We start from the raw sequence: 22334 nt of genomic DNA on the forward strand, positions 1-22334 counted from the left end.
TTCTACTCCTGCACCATCAAGAGCGTCCTGATGGCAAACATCTGCACCTGGTTTGGGAACAGCACCAAGCAGGACAGACGAGATCTGCAAAGAGTGGTGCGCTCAGCCGAACGCATCATTCAATCAGAGCTCCCTGACCTGCTGTCCATCTACACCAAGCGGTGCAAGTCCAAAGCTAGGAAGATTATGATGGACCTCTCCCATCCCAACAATGGACTCTTCTCACTGTTGAGGTCTGGGAAGCGCTTCCGCTCCCTTACGGCCAAAACAGAGAGAATGAGGAGGAGCTTCTTCCCCCAGGCTATTCGGGCCCTGAACCAGGTGTAGGACTGGACTCTCCCACACACGTCACTATAAGACTGGACTCTCACACACATCACCACACGCACCACCACACATTTCCTATAATCCTATAATTCCTATAATTTATAATCTTTATAATCTCTTCTGCTATTTGCACATTCTTTACTGTAAATTCCTAAGTTAATTTGTAAATTTTGTAGTAAACTGTAAATTGTAAATATTGTAAAACTTTTCTTCTGTCATTTAATGGTCGGGCATTGTACAGCTACAAGCATTTCACCCCCATGTCGTATTGTGTATGGTTGTGTGTGTGTGACAAATAAAATTTGAATTTGAATTTGAAAAAAAAAAAAAATAAGTATCTTCAGTTTACCATATTTCTTCTTTTTTCTTTACTGTATGCTTAGAAGCTATGAAATAAACATAAAAGGTAAGTATTAGCATAATATTATGTTGGAAAGTCATTTTGTCTAAGCAATGATGGATTTAGGCTTATTAATATACTCTTGATGCAGTTGTGAGAACCCTATACATGAAAAAAATACCATAAATGTCTGCTGTTTTTAGTCTTTTCAGCCTTGATGACTCAGATAAACATTTTTTTCTTTTAAAAGTTAACTACATACCAAAAAATTATGTTTATTTGTTCAGTTACGTCTACACTTCAAGTATTTTTTGTGAGGTGAGTTGATGTGTAGTATTCCCATTTGATAATAAATCAGACATGAAGAAAGACAAGGAGACTAACAAAACTGAGAAAAAATAAAGATGAGAAAAGTTTAACCGAAGAGAAATTAGGGGAAAAGGTAATTAGTGGAGCAGTTGGTGGTTTATCTAAGAAATAGTGAAAGTCTAACTGTTCTCACTCTCTCCAGGGACAAACAGACAGGCTCTGGTTGCTGTCCCCCTCTTCCCATTTCACTGTCAAAGTGACAATGACTTATTTCCTCACACGTTTTCTTTATACTTCACACATTTACATCTAGTTTTTATCCATATTCATTAACGTTTCATCATTTTGTAACTAATGTCAAGGTTAAACTCACCAAAGGGTAGGGCAATCAAAATTCTCCAGGAACTCAGCTGGAGGAAAATAGAGCCGCTGATTAGTTGTTAAGGGTAAAGTGGAGAGTAGAAAATGGATTAGTGTGCAGTTAGAATATGTCGCACTTCATGAAGTGTGAATGAAGGATGTTTTCCCCATCTGGGGTTATGGAGAAACTGTGAATGACTGAAGACACTTTTAAAAACAAGCAGCGCAAAAAATAAAAGCGGGGTGGAAAAAAAAGTCCTCCTCAAGAGACCTTTTTTGATTTGCTCTCCTTCTCCTCAATTTAAATACTTTGGATATATTTTCTTTTCACACAGTAAATATTATATAAGGCAAGACACATGAAATGCCTTTAGATACTTTTGGAAAGTAAGCACAAGCTCCCGGGTATGTGCTCCTTCAAAGGGTTGCTTGAAGGGTAAAACTTGCTTTTGGATTGGGATGCAGTTAAAGGTCGGAGTCAGACATGGCAGGTGGGATGGTTTACAAAGTGTATGCAAAGAGTATTATAAATTAAAATCTCACAAATGAAGTACTTCATTTGCGAGATTGTATGTATGCTCTTGTATTGGTATATGTGCTAGTGCAGTACATTCTGTGATACTTAATATTGAGTCATTCTATCAACCTAAATTCAAAACATCCATGGTGCTTTTAAGCATTTAATTGTGCATCAGAGTTATTAGTACAATCATCACCAAGGTTACCAAGAGAATATGAAGGTTAAGGTTGCTGGGAGGCTCTCAGTTAGACACACTTATGGGTTAAGTGGCAAATTTCTTTGCCCAGATAATGAAGGGTTACAGTTAAATACTCTAGTGCCTTAAAATATCCAGGTCTTCTTTGATATCTAGGTTAAATCAAATGAGAAGTGGAGACAGCCAGGGAAAAGAGACAATCTATACTTTAGTACATTTATGTCTAGCATATCATTGTATCATATGTGGATAGAACAACAATTAAGATGTGTTGTTTGGGGACCAAAAAAAAACTGCTTGTCCAATACAAAATCCCCTTAAAAACCTAGTGTTGTAGGATATAGTAAGCCAATGTCTTCACTATGGGTTTACTGCCAGTTTAGTATTCCCTGTCACATCTTCTAAAATATTTAAGAGATGGCCTGTTTCCCCTTGTTAAAAGAATAAGATATCTTGTTCGCACTATAATACATTTGACCATGAGTAAAAACGAATAAATTTTAATGTAAAACTGCAAAATCCAGACTTATTTTTCTTTTTGTCTTCCCTTATTGGCAAAAATAAAAACCTACTGATTGGACGGAAATGGCCAATCACTTCCGGTATTTTGGAGCAGGCGCCCTCTGCTGGACTGGTGCGAAACAATTTCCAGATCAAATGGGAGCAAACGAGGAGTTTGCGTTAAAGTAAGTTATCGAACATTTCAAGACGATAACATTTTAAAGAGAATAGGTATGGTATTTAAAATCTAAAAATATTTGCCAGTTGTTTACTTGCTTCGTCCTTGTTGTGACATTAGCACAGCTGCCATCTAATTACACTTACCAATAACAGCTCACTTTTACTCTTTTCCTAAAAAAGAAACCCCAAAGTGTGAAGTTTTTGACGTGATTAAAAAGATAAGCCCATTATTTTATTCGCACTTTTTGTGGCATATTGCATTAGGTGACAGTAAACTGAGTTCAGTGTTCCGCTGTGAAAATACACGGGTAATTGCCTTGGCTGACAAAGTGAGAGCTCCAGCGCAGCGTGCTGAAAGTTTTTGTATGAGAATTGTTACCACATGTGATTTTTGAAAGTCATTGAGAACAAGCATGCTCTATTTAATTTTTTAAACGTCATATGTTTTTCATTGCTCATTTTATGTTAATTTCATAGTGACATCTTGACCTAGCAGTCTTCTTGTAAGTGTTGTTGCTATTGTGTCAGCTTTCTTCTGCTTTGCACCATGGGCTGCTTACCTCCACCACATTAGCAGATACTTTCTCTCAACACAGCTGCTTCTGGTTCAGCTCCAGCTCTCGTTTGAAGCTTCTTTTAGGCCAGGATCTTTGGTTTCCCACAGTCTTTTAATCATGCTTGCCACAGTGTTAACATTAGGAAACTTCTCCTGACAGATAACACCCTCAGGGTTAGCACTGTTGACATCCCTGATGCATCTAAAGCTTTAAGACGGGTGGCTCTCTTTAAACTGTCTATAGAGAGATTTGTTTTCCTCTCTGTTGGTCTTCTACACAAATATTACTGTCCTCCTCAAGGCCTTTTGATGTGTCACCTCTGGTAACGCCCACCATCCATGTGCAAATCTTGTGCAAATAGAATGACTTACCCTGTGACTGATATATTTTTGGTGTGTTTTTTTTGTTTGTGTTTTTTTTTTTTTCTTGTTTTTGACTGAAGTATTTTTGGAGTATAGATTTTAGTATTATTGCACACAATATGTTGACACAACAAACTAACTATTTAGATACAAAATCCCAGCACACAATTTGGAAACCACTGATGTTGAATTTGATCCCAGAAAGGCAGATTGTAACTCTTATTTTGAAAGTGTAACAATATGAGTTTAGGATGCCTACCTAAAATAATGATTTGTGATGTTTAAATGCCATTTATATGTCCAGACAAAAATGAGAAATAGCCTCATAAACGATTTTGTCTTTTTCAAACCTTGTTACAAAGAGCAGAGGTAATCGTAAGGTGTTATTTAACACTATTAGTAATATTGTTACTCTTGCTCCACCTGCTGTCCCTATTTTTTCACATGACGTGAAATAATACTTGTCCATCAGCATCTTCATTGTGTGTTCCTGCATCAGCTCGGCGTGCTATTTCAGAAAGTTTTCACCCGTTTCTTTACTGAAGATGGTAAAATTGGTTGACTCACTGAAAGATTCCTCCTCTTCTCTCTCCTGTTTCAGTCTATTGGTCTTTGAGTGCTCACTATGATCAACACATTACTGGTTCATTCTACAGAAACTGCTCTTCTTAGTGTGTCCAGTGGCATTTTGTTGTAAAGTGATGCAGGAGAATGTTTCGTTTTGCTGATGTTAGACCTTACCTCTGCTTTTGATATTGTTCATATTTTGCTGAAGAGGCTCAGATATTGGGTGGGTGTCTGGTTCTCCTTTGCATCATTTCTACCTGAATGATGCTTTTCTGTGGCTGTTTCTAAGTCCAGCTCCTTTGCCACTTCTCTTACATACAGTGTGCCACAAGATTCTGTTCTGGGGCCTTCTATTCACTCTGTAGCACATTTTGAGCACCTTTAAGGAATTATTTTATTACTGCTATGCAGATGACATTCAGTTATATATCTGAGGTTCTTAGTAGGAAATTTGTCAGAAGCACAAACAGGGACTTCATTTTTTCTTGAACTCAATGAAAAAGCTGCAAGTCCTTGTTGGTGCCCCTGACAGATTTTCTGCCTAAAGGCCCCTTGCCTCATCTTAAACTGTCAGAGCAACTGGTGTATCTCTACAAAAACTAAATAGAAAAAAAGGAAACTCAATATTTTGACCACCCTTTTGCTTGACATGAACTGGAGTTAAGGATTTGGTTGCCAATCGATATTTAATGTCATTGTAATTCAGGTCCCAAAGTCAAACGAATACTGAGAGTGAAAAACGGTCTAAATTCTTTCATCTTTAATGAAATCATCAGCGTTGCTGCTTTACCAGGTGTAACAATTAAGTTTAACATCCAGGCATCCATGAAAACAGAATTTATTAAATTTAACGGAGTTAGAAGTTAACAGGAAGTTAGCTCGCTAGTTTCCACCTAAACATTTCATACCATGTTCTGGCTGAGAGATTTTTGAAACTAATTAAAACGTACAGCTCTGCTACCACTTCCAAAATAATGAAGACAGAAAACTAAACAGCAGTGGCGTTTGCAGGGTTACTGAAGTTGGACTACCTGGTATATAATGTTGTGCTACGTGATTGCTAGCAACACAGCTATGTTAGCATAACATTAGCACAGTGAAGCTGGCGGATGAACGCCAACTTTTTTTCCACTCGATAAAAGTTAACGTGAGGGATTCTGGTGGTTAAAGGCAAATGCAATCGCATAGCAGTATGCTATACACGGGCCAAACTTCAGTCAGGAGAACAACTGAGATTATTCAACCACAATACAAGGTTAGTTATTAATATACTGCAACATAGAGCAGCTGCGAGAGAATTCAACATTAATGAATCAGTGTTACGGAAGCGCAGTTTTTGGCTTTCCCCATATTTCAAAAGTGCTTCATCTCTTTGCTATGACTCGCGGCATAATTGTTGTAGCCACTGCGACGCTTTCGACCAAAACAGGCTTAGCTTGATGACATCATCAACATGCGCTATCGGGATAGAGCGGTATAGTCAAAATCTCTATCGTTGGCCAAATTTATATAGTTTCTATCGTATATCGTTTATATCGCCCACCCCTAAAATTGTCATGCAGGCAGACTGGTCACTGTCCTCTTTAGTTTAAGATGCAGACCATGTTTTCCAAAAACAATTTCAAATTTTGATTCATCTGAGCACAGAACAGCTTTCCACTTTGCTTCAGTCCATTTTAACTATGTTTTTTTGGCCAGTGAAGATGGTGAAATTTCTGGATCATGTTGAGATATGGCTTCTTTTTTATATTATAGAGCTTTAAAATGCATCGGCTGTAAAAACAAGAACTGTTTCCAGATACTGATTTCTACAAGTGTTTCTGAGCCCATGCATTCATTGACATGACCGAATCATGCCCATTTTTAATGCAGTGGTGCCTCAGGGCCTGAAAATCATGAGCATTCAATATTGATTTTCAGCCTTGTGCCGTGCACAGATTCTGTAGTACTTATCATCTTCTTTTGATTGTATGTACTGTAGATGATGAGTACCCAAAGATCTTTGGGATTTAATGTCAGAAGATTTTTCTGAAATTGTTTCACAATTTGGAAATGCAGGTTTTTGCAGGTTAGTGAATCTGCAGATTATGACTCACTTTTGTTGATGCCATCAAGTTAAAAATGAGGAAATGTTTTTTCCTAAAATCGTATGTTTACTCATTTTAAAAACTTTGTTTTTTAAATAAATATATTCCACTGTGAATAACATGGATTCATGAGCCTCGCATTGATTTTTTTTTTAACACTTTATACATTGTCCCAATTTCTGCAGAATTGAGTTTATAAAACAACAGGATAGTTTTCTTTGACCAAAACAATCATCTTTCCTACATAAGCTGCCAGTGTCACCTACAGCACATGGCCATATCAAACTATAATAATGTTACTGAGAAAAGATGAGTGAAAGAAGAGACGGGACGTAAGATGGTAGCAGAAAGTAGGTCAAGATAGAATGAGCTCACCAACTGGAGGCATGATGGGGGGGAAGAGGGAAGAAAGGGAAAATAAAAGGCATGTGAAAAGGGAACCTGAATTGTGATGTGAAAAAAAAAATGAAGGGATAGGAAAATATTGGATGAAGTAGGGGAACAGAAGTTGAAGCTCACAAAATGGATATACTTTTTTATACCCTGAAAAAGGATAGAAATATGAATTTGAAGGAGAGAATATATAAAGATTTCTTTGGGACATGATGGGGAGAGGATGAAAGGTGCGAGATGGAAGAAGGGATTGGAATGCAGGAGCAGAGACAGCGTACTTGTGGAAAATGAGCTGGGAAAATACCTGGGTATGAAATAAGAGGTTAAGGCAGAGATGAAAGCTAAGAGAAAATGGGTGAATAAAATGATGCTATGATGTGCAGGTACTGATGAAGACGAGCGAAAAGAATAGTTAGCAAAGAAAAGCAGGGTGGCTGTGGTTCAGGACAAATCAAAGCTCCATGTTGCAGGCAGGATACTAGTGCCAGATATTTAACTCCACGCTGAGCACTGTAAAAATGTGAATTTGTTTTATAAAAGCTCTTTGAGGGATACATTCCTGTCCATTTATGAGGGAGGTGTAGCTACATTTTTTTTAACTACTGCCCACAAATATTCTCAGCTTCATTTGGAATGAATAAGTATCATGTTTTCCCGTCTGCACATTATCTCTAAATTAGCTTAATTGGTCACATTGCACTCTATCCTTATAACAATATTAAAATAAATTATTTATAAGGAAGCAGGAAAAAATCTTTCATTTGCAGCATATTAAATCATCAATTAATAACTGATTTATTGTTATGTTTAGGTGATATCCAAACATGGAACTACAGTGCAAGAAATATTCAGATTTTCTGTATTGATGACGGCTGGCAGATCCAGGCACGGCCCTCAAAGCCGTGCCTGGATGTGCTTGAAATTCTTAAACGGTTGAATCAGATAAACTGAAATTTGCCAGTTCTGATGTGTTCACACTCAAAGCTTCAAGCCTTAAATATGGAAGTTGGTGGAACATCTTGACAGGTTAACCTACCATTTAAAGATTATGTGGCATGCTGGTTGTTCAGCAATGATACAAATAGTCAAATCCTTTTTTTAACAATAGAATGCAGATACAGCTTTGATACTCTGTGATTTTTTTTTCCTTTTTCCCAGTTGGAGCTGAGCTTTGTATAATAAAAATATATCATCAGTACGGCTTCGCAGTCTCCATTTGGTCAGGCAGTCCCAGAGTTGATAAAAATGTGAGCTGAACTCTCTTCAAACATAAATGTTAAATTGTTGATATTGGAAAACTTTACGAGTAGCTCACATATAATTCTTTAGTAATGATAATTTATTTTAGGGCTCCTCAATCAAATCCAAATAATTTTAAATCACATCACCCATTTCATCTCCAAGTCCAAATGTTTTCATTATTTTCTGTTTTGCAGTTGAAAAATGTTACAGTCACATGCTAAACCCTTCAGCATTCCATAGGGTATATTTGTAGTTTTAATATAGAAATTATATATTTGTTGTTTATTATTGTTTTTTCAGTAATATGTCGTTTTGCTGTGCAAACTCAGCCCACAAATGAGGTTGTTCAGGTTTTAGGGGATTAGAGGAACCTGTCATGATTTACTCATCTTTGTAATGACAGTGGTTTGGCCAGCACCACCTTTCAGTTGCCCCCTGTGTGTGTGTGTGTGTGTGTCTGTGTGTTCCTGTCTAGCTATCTTTGTACTATATATGTGAGAACCAGCAGTCACTTGTAAGGACACACAACCCGGTCCTCACATTTTTGAATTTTTTGAGGCTCAAAATGTGGTTTTAGTGTCAGGGTTACAATTAGGTTATGGTTAGGGTAAGGGGCTAGGGAAACCATTGTGTCAATGAGGGTCCTCACTAAGATAGCTGAACGGGGTTGTGTGTGTGTGTGTGTGTTGGCATTTGTGCATGTGCATCATTGCAGGAGTACACACACAGGATTTGAGGAGATGCCATGTATGTACAAGTGTGCCAGTTTTCAGTTTTTCTGGGCAGGCACATCATTGCTCATACTCGTAACGTCCTACTATACATTGATAACAAATTTATTTGGATATTTTTTAACCTCAACTGAGGTTCTGTTTTGTAATCTGCAGTTGGGGGAAAAAATGCAAATATGCATGTTTTGACAAATGTGTTATTTGCTTGGCTATTTATTAAGTAAGAGAGGCAAAGGGGATAACTGAAAAAGAATTGATTTAATGATATGGTTTATCGCTGCTCTGAAAATCATCATCATCTGGGTTACAGCTCTAGGACTGGGCTCAAACCCATGTTATTACAAATAATACCACATAATGCATTCTCCATAAATGTCAGTTTCTCTGCTCCTTTCATTTTTCTACTCTTTCATTCACTTGCTGACTTTTCCCTGCTGCTGCACCTTCTTTTTCTTTCTCCCCTCCCCCTTAGCCCTCTCTCCCTCCTCTTTCCCTCCACTTCCCTCCCACTTTTCTCTCTCTCACTCTAAAGAGCACTCACTGCCTGCACTTCTCTTCATTTTCCACCCCAACATGTTGGCAGGAGGAGAAAGAGGAGGATGTTGCGCTCTACCCTTGGTGCGTTTTTGCCACCACTCCGGCCAGCGCACACTGCCTCTGACTCAGACTCAGCCTCAGCTTTCAGCCGTCCCCGCCTGAAAGACTTGAGAGGGGAGGTGGAGAAGGACTCGAAGACTAAGCTGGAGCTTAGGAGCTCTCACTTCAGGGTCCTCAACAGGAACAACAACAGCAGAAGAACAGAAAAGAGCAACTGCTCTTCATCTGTGGTGGAAACTACTCATACCTCAGCAGTGACCACCTCCTCTTTTTCCTCCCTCTCAGCTCCAAGATCCATGTGGCAGGAGGCTATAAGGAGAAAGCGGTATCTCCTTGACCGGACAGGGGAGTCTGAAGTAAACAGAAGAGGAGGTGGTGGTGAAGTGAAGAGAAACAAGTCCCCAGACTGGCTGTATGAATCATACTACTGTATGAGCCAGCAGCATCCTCTGATTGTCTTTTTGCTCCTCATAGTGATGGGTGCCTGCCTGGCTCTGCTGACTGTGTTCTTTGCTTCAGGACTGGTAAGCTGCTCATTCAAAACACACAGAAACAAACACACACATGCAGACTTATGTGTGTGTAGGAAATGAATATTAAACAGTTGCATTTATTGAAGTGGATGCAAGCCACATACTGTATAATGTATATATTATATAATGTATAGTGTACATCCTATAAGTATTCATGCAAATGGGGTCACCGAAACTGACTACACACAGTTTGTTTGTACATACATGCTTAGGTTGTCACAGCATGTCTTTATTGCAAAACTAATGTGAGGAGAAGGGTGAGATAAAGGTGAGAGGGGATGCAAGGGTCTTAGTTATTTTATGAGCTCATAGCTGCAGAAAGATCTGTTTCCTTTTTTCACTATTTTCATGGAGTATGTTTTCCGGAAAAATCTGAAAATTCATAAAGTGAAAAAAGGCTCTAAAATAGCACAATATAAGTGCTTATGGTCATTGGCTCTGCTTCCATTTTAGACTGTCCTTCATTAGCTTCCTACTTTCATACTGTTATATAACTAAGAAAACAAGAACTCTTTAGACATTGGCCGAATCTAGAAAAGTGTCTCTCTCCTACTGTCTCTGCTGTGTCTGTTGTTTTGAAGTGATCAGTCTAAAACATACAAAGACACAGTATTGCATAGAAAGCACTGGCTCACAGAGCACATATCACATAATATTTAGAAAATCTTGCATAGTAACCTGATGAGCTCACTAACATGTGGTTGGAAAGTCAGCTGTTGCAGTTCCTTGCATGGACAATCAGTTAGAACGAAACAAAATCATAAATGTCTGATTAGGTAACAAATGACACATCAAAAAGGCTGAAATCTTATGAGCGAGCATATCATAATCTGGAAACTTTCAAATTTTTAGTTAAGAATGTTTTAATAATGTTACATACATTTTTAATTGTTGCATATTATAATATTAGTGGTATCCACGGGGTGGGATGAGGTGAATGTGCGTCCTAACATGACAAAAATGATCTTTTTTTTTTTTTTTCAAAAATTAGTTTTTATTCAACTGTGAGTAGATATTGAAGCATGTAGATATTGTGCAGTTCACATATCATCACTATTTTATAGTTCAGGTGTTAGGACCAGGTTGAAACCAGGTGGTAGCTTTCAGTGGGGGCTCATACCTAATTACTGAAACAATAACAATAGCAGATTACCAAGATTCAGCACTATCAACTAAGACTGGCTGACACTGCAGCACGGTGTAAAGGTTCAACCAGCTCTGATGGGATGATAATGGCTCTGCCTTTACGTTATTAAAAAGACCTGTGCTCATACTGCTTTTCTTACTGTGCTAGAGTTACAGCAAAAACACAGTCACTCTTTTCTCAACTTTTACTGTACTCCAGTACAGTTAAAAGCAAAAAAAGCACAATAAAATATAAAAAAAACATATAAAAGCATTTATCCAGTGATGATAAGTTAGGTTTATTACTAAAATAGGCAGTACATTGTGTTTGGAAATGAGAACTGCAACAAAATACTTGTTTAAAAGCCGTGCAAAAGTCATTCAGAAATAAAGATAGGTAGGGATTTACTACTCTGTGAGAAACTGCTTTACATTAATTTAATGGTACAATAATTCCAATGGGGGATAATATACTTGCAAACAAAAGGTCTGAACAGCACTATGACTTACAGATGACTACAATAAGCAGTTTCCTATGGTTAGTTGGTGTGTTATCTGAAATTTAAAAAATGTAAGATTTCGTTCAAAAACCATGGATGGCTCTTTCTCTATGCTATAGAGAATGAAGACTGTCTGGCTTGTTCTCAGGTCAAAGTTCAAAGGTCAGTTCCTTGATGGTAGCATTACTGCTCATTTAGTAATTTTTGGAGAACATCTTGCTTATTTCAGCAAGAAAAACAGCATTTCACATTTTCCATCAGCGTGATTGTGTAGTAGGCGAACTGGTGCTAAACTATACTGTCTACAGTGCAGCTTGTATTGAAAACACTCATACCATTATGCAATGAAAAGAATGGCAAATATCAAGCAATAATATGGGAATATTATGCTTTCATAACAGCATTTGGTCCCCTCAGTACCCAAACACTTAGCAAGGTGCTGTTAAAACAAGAGGTGATGCAGCACTGTGGGGAAATAAGCCTCTGTCTCAGGTTTTTAAAACATGTTGCTGGCATCAAATTCAAAAACAACATTGGATATATTATAGTTGTACTGTTTTCAGTTAAATATATGCTTCGAAATTATGTCTGAACTTCAGAAAGGTCGTGCAGGTCATTGCTTTGACACTAGTACTGGGAGTCAGCAGTTAAATAGTGCCCTCTTTCTTTTATCAAATCAAGAATAATTTTAGAATAATATAATATTTTCTTCTTCCTGCTCCTTTTCACACATGGTTGTAGTGCTTTATTGATAGAAAGTGTGGTTGGTTTGTTTGATCTGTTGTACCAAGTGTGAAATAAATAAATAAATGAAATGAAATGAAAGAATAATAGATTTATAGTTTGAATTTCTAACCACTATTGAAACAAATCATGATACAAGTTTTCCAAACTAGATTATAAATATCATGGATACACTCTCTTGTAATAGTGATGTTATGGGTTTCCACATGGAGAGATAAGATAGTTGGTCATTCTTAAGATTTGACACCTTAGTCTCAGCCTGAAGGATAACTTCATCTTGACCTTATTATTTAACACAAATGTTTAACTAGATCAAAATATAGAAGTATTTTTAACCCCAAGGTAAAAGCGCCTAAAACCATTAATAATTAACATAAAGCAAGAAGCATAAACCAGAACCAACCAAGAGTCTTTTGAAACTGTAGTTTTAGGAAAACAGTTCTATTAAATAAAAATATAAACAAAAACATTAACAAATATCTTTTTAATGTTTTTGTTGGTACACAGTGAATAAATCTTTTCCTGCCCACTGCTCAGACTATCTGTTTCAACATCTTCTGCCTTCTGTTTTTTATTTTTATGTATTTATTTATATATATATTTTTCCTCTATCCCTGTGCTGGATATGCATGAATTTTCTGATTGCTATTTTTTTTTCTCCATCATCCCATTCTTATGCCATCTATCACCTCCTCATATTTCTGTCTCTCTTTTTATTCATATCCCATCATCCCTCCATCCTCCTAGCTGGCTGACCTAAATCCTGTGCTGTTTTGGAGCTCTGCTCTGGGCGAGACAAACTCTATGTGGCTTTCTGCAGCCACACACATCCTCTCATGTCCCAGTGCATTGACTGCGCATGAGAAAAAGACAGAGGATAGGTGGGGGGGGGGGGGGCTAAATAAGGAGAAGGAGAGCTAGAAAAAGGATAAATGCAAAGAGAAACATTGTTAAGCTAGCAGAATTACAGGTCACTTTTGAAAGAGTTGATTGAAAGAATAAAAATCGTTTTAGTAATTATGCTGCAGTGAATGAGAAGTACACATTTTCAATTAACTATATGCATGACTATGCATGACTACTTTTTTTACGCACTAGTTGAAATGAGAATTTAAACAGTCTTAATTGTTGCTGTCAGTCTGGATTATGTTTTGCTTCGTATAGTGGATATTTTTAATTTTTAAACGTGACAATCACGTGCATGGATGTGGAAGCTATTTTATGAGGCTCTCTTAATATCATCACGTCTGTGAATCACGTATGTTTTTAAATTAATATATACTGAACCAGCATTGAAAACCGTTATTCATAGAACTGATTGATTTATCTCAAATGTTGGAAATTTTTTACAGATTTCATTTCCTCCAAAGGAAAATATGATATGATATGACACATCAGCCTCCATGTCCCTGTCCTGACCCTTTTCCATCCCCCATCATACCACTGTGAAACCACTGATGGGGTGAAGCCTGGCAAAGCCTGGCAGCTCGTGTCTCACTTTAACATCCTATACCTTGGAGAAGCTCTTGAATATTTTATCAGAACTTGCATATCAAAGTGTATTTAAGAAATTAAACATGCCTATAATGAATACTTCAGCTAATTACTAATTAACGACTTTTGTATCTGTTTTTGTTTTGGACCGTGTAACATCCTGTCACTTTAATTTATTCTATCATTGCACACTGAGAAGAGGATATGACAGGACATGGATACATGTATTGTTATTGAACAGCTTATTATCTATAATATAATAACACAGTCCTGTGAAAATCAAAGTAGACCCTTACTGCTTCCATAGGAATCATGAAAGTACATAGTAGTCAGGCGCTGCTAGTCAAATGTACTGTTTTCCTCCTCATGACCACCTCTATAAAGTTTTGGAAATTGGTGTGCATTGCCACAATCTTCCCAGGAGTTAATCTCCCAGAAAATACATCCCAAAGTCAGACTGTGCAATGCTCAAAGAAACTACAAAAAATTCAAGAACAACATCTCAGCCTCTACAGGCTCAGTTTGCATGTTAAATGTTAAAGTTCATAAAAAATAAGACTGAACAAGTATGGCTTATTTGTAAGAGTCCCAAAAAAAGCCCCTTCTTTCTCTAGTAGCACAGCTTAGGATAGCAAAAGTGCCTCTGAACAAACCACAAGATTTATTGAACAAGTTATTTCTGGTGAAAACCAAACACAGCATTCCAGCACAAATACACCAGCTGCCAAGCACGGTGGTGGAGGGCTGATGATTTGGACTTGTTTGCAGCCCCAAGACCTGGACAGGTTCCACTCATTCAGTTAGTTATGAACACCTCTTTATAGCAAAGCATTTTGGAGTGAAATGTGATGCCATCTGTGCAATGGCTAATGCTTGACCAGAAGGGACTGCAAAAGGACAATGATCCTATGCATGTCACCAAGGACGGTTTAATACAGGTTCTACTTTAAAAAGGGGAACCTTCTTAAACGGGAATAGCAATATTGGAGCCAGAAACAATAGGACATTTTAAAAATATAATTTATTTTGCACATAAACAGTAAAATACCCTGGGCAGGGACAACAATTATTAAAATAGAATAAAAGAGCAATACACGTGTCAGGTGTCTCGCCCCTCACCGACATCCGGTGTACTTCTGCCCGTCCCGCAGCTGCGAATCTCCCACACCGCTGCAGAATATTCCCAGTTGCTCCTCTGCAGCCCACTCGCCAGCACCTCCAACGCTATTGCTGTCGCCAGTTAAGCTTCTCTCGAGAATGTCCTCTGACCTGCGACCTCCTCAGTTGCCGCTGCCGCCCACTACTTCGCCATCTCTGCTGCCCTCCTTCTCCTGACCTGCAAGGCCCTCTTATTGGGCCTCTGTGACCTCCCAGGTGTGCCAAGTTAGTAATCAGGGAGGGGCGGAGTCTCTCCATGACAAGTCAACAAGAAATACAATCAAAAACATGAAATAATACAAGAAAACTGTACAATATTAAAAATAGTAAAACACAGCACTCATGCAAGATGAAAAACCCAGTTAACTTGTCCATTTCCACCCTGTGACATGCACTGCAGCAAATCTATAACAGAATGGCTGAAAAAGAAAAGAATTGAGGTGTTGCAATGGCCGAGTCAAAGTATAGAGCTCAATTCAACGGAATTGCTGCAGAGAGCTGTGAATGAACAATACTGTAGGTTTTTGCTGCCAAAGGTGGTTCTGCAATTCACTGAATCATGGGGTGCACTAAGTTCCCACAGGACTTCATAGGAACTTGTGAACTCATGATTTATCCTTTGGGGGCAGTTTTACCCCTTTTTCTTTTTTCTTTTTTTTTTTTTTAGGTTATTTGCATTTTGTTTGGTTTGTTTTTTTTTCTCAATCTTATGCAAACAAAATTGTAAATATGGAGATTGGTTAAATTCGGTTTACCAGGAGCTGTGATACAGTGTTTTCTTTGTAAGTGTTCATTTATATCCACAGTCCCTAGTTAGTTTTTATGGCAGGTGTGTACATTTGCATGCACACATCTGCCTCGGTTACTCTATTTTTAGAATATTAAAGCAGAAAGAGACAGGGAAATGGCTTTTTCTTACAAAGGTTGTTTTGTGTCCTCTCGAGAAATCTGCCCTTTGAATTTGTAGGAAAGGGTATTTTACTCAGATTATTCTTCAGTCGTCTGATAAATTCCCTTCCCTCTTAAAATGTCCATCTACATGTCTCACTTTTTTCTCACCTTTCTGATGCTCAATTTTTTTTTTTTTGTTCTGTCCTTTTCCAGAACATTGCGGACCATGTGGCCTTTGTAATCACTGTACCCACAGCACTGGCCATATTCCTGGCTGTATTTGTGCTTGTCTGCATTGAGTCTGTCTTCAAGAAGCTTTTACGTGTTTTCTCCCTGGTCATCTGGGCTTGTTTGGTTGCCATGGGTTACCTTTTTATGTTTTCTGGAGGGATCATCTGTCCGTGGGATCAGGTAAGACAAGCGATGAAATTTCTGGTACATTTATTTGTTGTAGAGCATGTTACATGTGTGTTTAAATGAAGTGATTTATTTGTGTTTTATAGATACTCCTGTGATTTGGTTTAGATAAAAACTGATACAGAGACAATAAAAAGTATGATGGAACTTGAGCTCAACATCATACGTATACCTAAGTCTCTCCTTTTTACTCTCTGCTGATGTGGAGTGTGGTTAGAATGTGGAGCTATGTGAAATGTGACACAGGAATGTAATTGGCCTGGTTTAAAAAAAATCTTAATCTTTTATTTTATCTGATGTGATTTCTGACCTACATTCTGAGACAGTCTGCCTTTGAAGTTTTACATTCATACATGCATGTTCTTCAGCGCTTTCTGCTATTTAATCATGTTTTGTTGCTTTTTAGTTTTACTTTTGTCTTAATGAGTTTAGCTGATAGACTGAAGTTCTAATACAAAGAGAAAGAGAAATTATATTAGAATGATATTAATACAAGAAAATTACATTAAAGTCTAATCATCTGTTAGAAAAAATATAATTATTGAACCTTTGATTGGAAAACCACACTAACTTTCACCAGAGATTAGGGTTGTTGTTTTTTTTATAGATTGCTACTGTAAATGGTATTCAAGGGAGTTTCTATACAGTTTACACAAACTACACTGATCTAGAAACCTGCAATATTATTACTCGACTAAGGTTATAGAGAGAAGATTATATAAGTTTAGAGCTTATAACAAGAGAATTATCCAATTTCTCAGAAATATCCAAAGCCATAGCTGAGTCGTCAGGATCATCTTCTTGTGCATGACTAGCTGGTCTAAGTCTGGCTGATATCTTTAGATTGATTGGTCGCATTCTGTCTGCTTGCGCTTGCTCTTTACTGATATGCACTGGCTCTCTTTCACTGTGCTAAAATGACAGTCCTTCAAATTATGTTTTTAATTTTGTGAAGAGAAGTAGCGAAAATCCATACTTAACCTCCTAAGACGCGAACTCTTCCTTGGCATGCATTTTTAATTTCTCTGTGATATTTGGGCATATTGGGACCTGATGAATGTAAAAACAAAGAACTACCTGATATTTTTTTACCTAATTTTTATTTCTAAGAAAAATGAGAGCCACATATGAGATATTCATTTAAAATTTCGATAGAACAGTTGTAGTATAATGTCCTCATAAGTGGATATCAAAATGTGATGTCCACATATGTGGACGCCAGGTCCTAGGAGGTTAATGTGCTACCTTTAGGCTTGGAAACTGTGGACTCTTGGACCAAAAACTGTTTAAAACTGCTATGTCATAGCCAGAGATCTAGTTCTTGTCACCAGCTATGATCCTTCACGTGAAATTTGGGTCCTTTTGAAATCATAGATGAACAAGTCTAAGTGGTCATATCACTGCTTCAAGGGACTGATCTAAAAATAGCAGCGGTGCTAAAAGTATCCTGAAGATACATCAAAAGATATCTTCAATGGAAAACCTGCCAAATTCAATTCCAGTGTGGATTCAGATTTTTACAGAACAACTCTCTGACCTTATTCGTTACACCTTATATAGTAGTGTGACTTTGATGCAAAATGCTTGGCAGGTGTCTTGTGTGAAACCTGTCTCTTCTGATCATCCAGCCATTCATACGTGCGGAAAAGCCACAGTTGCCCTTTAAACTAACTATATGTATGCTATATACACCACTCAAAAATAACAGAGGAACACTTTGTAATCACAGTATAGAATCAAGTCAGTTAGACCTCTGGGATTAATGTGGTCAGATAAGTAGCAGAGAGGCTGTTTTGATATCAATAAAATTGCCAAGAGTGCAAGAGAGGCTTTTCAGTTTTTCTGGTCCCTACAGAGGTTTCAAAGGTTGTCCTATTCCTCCAAGACGGCACATCAGTTCATGCTATTGCCAGATGGTTTGCTGTGTCTCCCAGCACAGTCTCAAGAGCATGGAGGAGATTCTAGGAGATAGGCAATTGCTCTATGAAAGCTGGACAGGACTAACAGCAGGACCGGTATCTACTCCTTTGTGCAACGAGAAACAGGATGAGCACTGCAGAACTACTAAATGACATCCAGCAGCCCACTGGTGTGAGTGTCTCTGACCAAACAATCAGAAACAGACTTCATGAATGTGTCTTGAGGGCCCAACATCCTCGAATGACCGCTGTGTTCACTGCCTGGTACTGTAGAGCCTAATTGTGCTTTTCACATATGAGAGCTTTTCACATCTGAGTCCATATGAAAGACATGAAAAGGTCTGTTATGCTGCCTGTAACATCATTTAAGATGAACGGTTTCGTAGTTGGTCAGTGATGGTCTGGGGAGGCATATCAATTGACAGACAGACCTCCAAAGGCTAGACAATGGCACTCTGACTGCCATTAGAAATTGGGATGAAATCCTATGACTCATTGTAAGACTCTACACTGGTGCAGTGGAGCCTGGGTTCCTGCTGGTGCATGACAATCCCTGGCCTGACTTTTTTAAACTTTGATTTGAGGAGGTGTCTTTGAGTTCAGTCCTCTCTAATTTTAATTATCAATTCAATTCAATTTTATTTATACAGCACCAAATCGCAACAACAGTTGCCTCATACAGAGGAAAAACCCAACAATCATATGACCCCTTATGAGCATTGGGAAAGAAAAACTCCCTTTTAACAGTCTTACAACCCGTCTAGGGGCCAGGTCATAACATGAGTGAAGCACTCGTCCCAACTCATCACAATGTGATAAAAAGAGGAACAACAAAACGGGAATGTTAACACTTCAGGGTGAGCCAAGGCCAAAATAATAAACAGAAGAATCTAAATTGATTCCCACATACCTAACCTTCCCAAAACCAGAGCCAAAAATAAAGACTGTGTCTGACCTCCTAAACTTACTCAAAAACAGGAGAAAACAGGTGATCAAAAGGAACGGCAGCTCACCCCTACCCACTCCACTTCCTCAACTGTTGCAGAGAAACTGCAGCCAGCAGCTGTCATGGGGTTCTGCTTGGACATTGGGAGAAACGCAAGAACCTCTCGCGGCGCTCCAGCCTTCATTTAATGGGCGGGTCCCCCAGCTTGAACCAGTTACTCCAGAGCTGTATATCCACGCGCCAATCACAGCCAGGCCCATGGACAGCTGAATCATCCTTTTGTCACTAACACATTACACAGTCCTTATCAGTATAGATATAGATGATTTTATCCCATTGAGATCTGATGTGTTTATAAAGTGTTCCTTTCATTTTTGTGAGAAATGCATCTATGCATACTGAGGTCAGACACAAGGTAAAAAATGCCAGCCAAATGCACAGTGATTCTTCATTGTTACTGCCATATGCAGCCTACGAAAGGGTTCCATGAATGCGGCACAGAACTTTAAGTCTTTGTCACTGGAAAGCTGCACACATTCAAGTGTAATGGCAAGACAGATGTCTAGTGTAGACTCAGAGAGGTAGCTTAAGTTGGCCTGATTCACACACCACTCCATTCATGCTTTTCTTCTGTTCACTGAAATTTTCAGCGATTATGACATTACTGCTCTCTCACTGCTGCATCTTAGCCATGTTAATTAAAATGTATTGAAAAACACATTATTTTTGAGAAGCGCTGCTGTCTGTGCATTTTTGTTGCTTGTTGCCAATTTATAGATTAAGCTAATGACTCATTAGTGTTCTCACACAGCGTCATCTTTGTATACAGTTTTCAGTTTACTCATTTACGCCCGGGGTGACCAGAAAACTTACTTCATGTATTAGTGAAATGAATGTGAGTCATATCTATTTATGTAGTCAGTAAGGAAAAAGCATGTGAATAATACATATGTGCTAATTTTTAGACTAGATGTTCTAGTCAGAATAATAAATGAATAGTTCTTGATATCACTCAGATTGAGAGGACAGGGCAAGCCAAAACATCTGATGGCTATATGAAATTCTTTTGACATTCAGCTTTGGAAGTAAATATGTTTAAATAACAATTGTAGTTGCTGGCTTCTAAGGCTGATACACTCTTTGCCAGGCATATTGCATATAAATGACTGAAATCAGTTCAGAGCACAGTATAGCAATGAGCAGGCGCCATTCGAAACACATCTTGGCTCTGAGAGATTTGTAGTGCCGAAAGCAAGAAGGTGGTCAAAAGAGTTACAGATGAAGTTAGTATCAATACTAAACTAGTTGTTATTTACTTTGTAATCACCAAGTGTTTTGAAAAGAACACTTTACTAATGCTGAGTGAGGCGTCTGTTTGCTTTTGCATTGCTTTAAAATGTGGCGTCTGGTTTGTGGCCCTCACAGTTTCCACAGCTACACATTTCAGGTACAAATTTCTGATGAATTTACTTCAGATCTGGTGAACATTGCAATCATTATTCTCTCCATTACATCAGTTTGAGCTAACCTTTGTGGTGTGGTCATTCTCATGCTGAAAATAGCAAATATAGAAGATATTAAGAGTTGCTTAAAGCAATTCTAAATCAGGTCATCAAACAGTGACTGATTGGTAATAAAGTTTGTAGTGTGATGAAAACATTGCCCATAGCATTACACTACAACCGTCGGTCTAGATTCTTCCTGCTGATGCCAAATGTATTATTTAACTGACTTTTGTGCTTGTCTGACACAATTAAAACCTATAATTGCTGTTATTAATCCCTCCATCCATTTTCTCCCAACTCTTTAAATATGAAAATCTTATGAGATCAGTAACTCCACAATCTCATATACAAAATAAAGCCAATTATATATGTCAATGTGAACATGACCTAAAAGCTGATTGGATAATTGTATTAATAAGCATGTCCAGAGGGGATCTTTAATTTTTTATTTATTTATTTTTCAAGTATTTCACTTTAATCATGAATTTGGAGCATGCTGCGCAATTGCATCATAGTCAATTATATTAACAACCAATCTTTGAAACTGTGGTTACCCCGGTGTTACTGTCCAGTTGCTAAGTGTATATCTGCTGCAGAGGAGAAACTAGGGAATTCAAAGTAAAAGACAGAGTCAATTATAGCTTCCTATGCTGTAGCAAAGTGGTAGACATGAGAAGTAGGGGAACAAAATACTGATTAGAGCATCGGCTTCATCCTCTCTAATCGCTTCACCTGTCATGTACAGCCCTAAGGTCATTTAGATGACTTTTCCCATGTCTTTCATGCAGTGTAGCCCTCGCTAGTAAGTAGATGAAAATGTTGTTGCCAGTTGTCACAATCAAAAATTCAATATGTAATATAAGCAAGTTGTCCTCGAAGAACATTTCCTCAGACACCAGCATGCACACTAAAAAAGGCCAACACCAACATTATTTTACATGTATTTCTTTAAAATATTGACATGTTTTTGTATTTTTTATTAAGATGAAGCCTTTTTTACCTTAGCTATCAAGGTTCCCTTTTATACTAGCTGCAACATTTCTTTATTATATAGTAACAGTTTATTGAAAATTGCTCCATACACTGAAAATGACAATAAGATGAACAGTTTCGGAGAGTCAGAAAACATGCTGAACAGCGAAGTCCTGTGAAAAAGTAGAATGGTTGTGGTTAGTTGTTGTAGAATCATCTTTAGCAGCAGTAACATTAAGTAATCATTTTATGAGTGTCTTTATCAGTCTCTAAAACCATTATCAAGGAATTTTGGCAAACTCTTCATTACAACATTACTTTAAGTTATTAAAGTTTGCAAATATTTATTTATGGAAAGCTCTCTCAACATCTTGATGCAACAACTCAGTTGGACTGAGGTCTGGACTTTGACTGAACCATTGCAACACTTTGATTCTTTATTTTTTGACCCATTATGCTACAAATTTGCTGGTGTACTTGGGATCATTGTACTGTTGTATAATCCAGTTTCAGGCAGGTTTTTCTGTCAGATTGATGGTTTCACATTTCATTTATTATGAGAAGGTTGACTCAATAATTACAAGGTGCCCAGGCTTCAAAAGAAGTCCAAATTATTCGGTATGAAGTGTTTGTCCTGATGTGCTGTTTTTTTTTTTTTTTTTTTTTTTCCAGGAAAAAAAAAAAAAAAATACGATGGCCCCTAGAGACAAAGCACGTACAAAATCCAAAACAGTGAGATGACTTTAGTCTCATGAACAACATTAGTTAGTAAATAACAATTAGCTAATCTTAAAATGACTGCTCAGTACAGTAATGAAGCCCAACAATCATTTTGTTACAGTCCCGTGGTCTCATTTGAGG

The 22334-nt window shown here is 37.8% G+C and overlaps 1 protein-coding gene across 8 annotated transcripts in view; it reads left to right on the forward strand.

The window, feature by feature from the left end:
* Nucleotides 1-2655: 2655 nt before the first annotated feature.
* The window catches only part of adcy2a (adenylate cyclase 2a), a 61855-nt gene continuing 42176 nt past the window's right edge, over nt 2656-22334 (forward strand). Inside the window, exons 1-3 of one of the 8 annotated variants that reach the window (XM_026184648.1) lie at nt 2656-2784; nt 9555-9793; nt 15928-16125. In XM_026184648.1, the coding sequence (XP_026040433.1) occupies nt 9566-9793; nt 15928-16125 (426 nt within the window). In that variant the 5' untranslated portion in view covers nt 2656-2784; nt 9555-9565. Of the gene's footprint in view, nt 2785-3210; nt 3237-9204; nt 9794-15927; nt 16126-22334 lie in introns of those variants that run through there. The other 7 variants (XM_026184642.1, XM_026184644.1, XM_026184641.1 and 4 more) reach the window with 7 other exon arrangements.

The sequence above is a fragment of the Astatotilapia calliptera genome, chromosome 11 (genome assembly GCF_900246225.1).
Source record: "Astatotilapia calliptera chromosome 11, fAstCal1.2, whole genome shotgun sequence".
NCBI lineage: Eukaryota > Metazoa > Chordata > Actinopteri > Cichliformes > Cichlidae > Astatotilapia > Astatotilapia calliptera.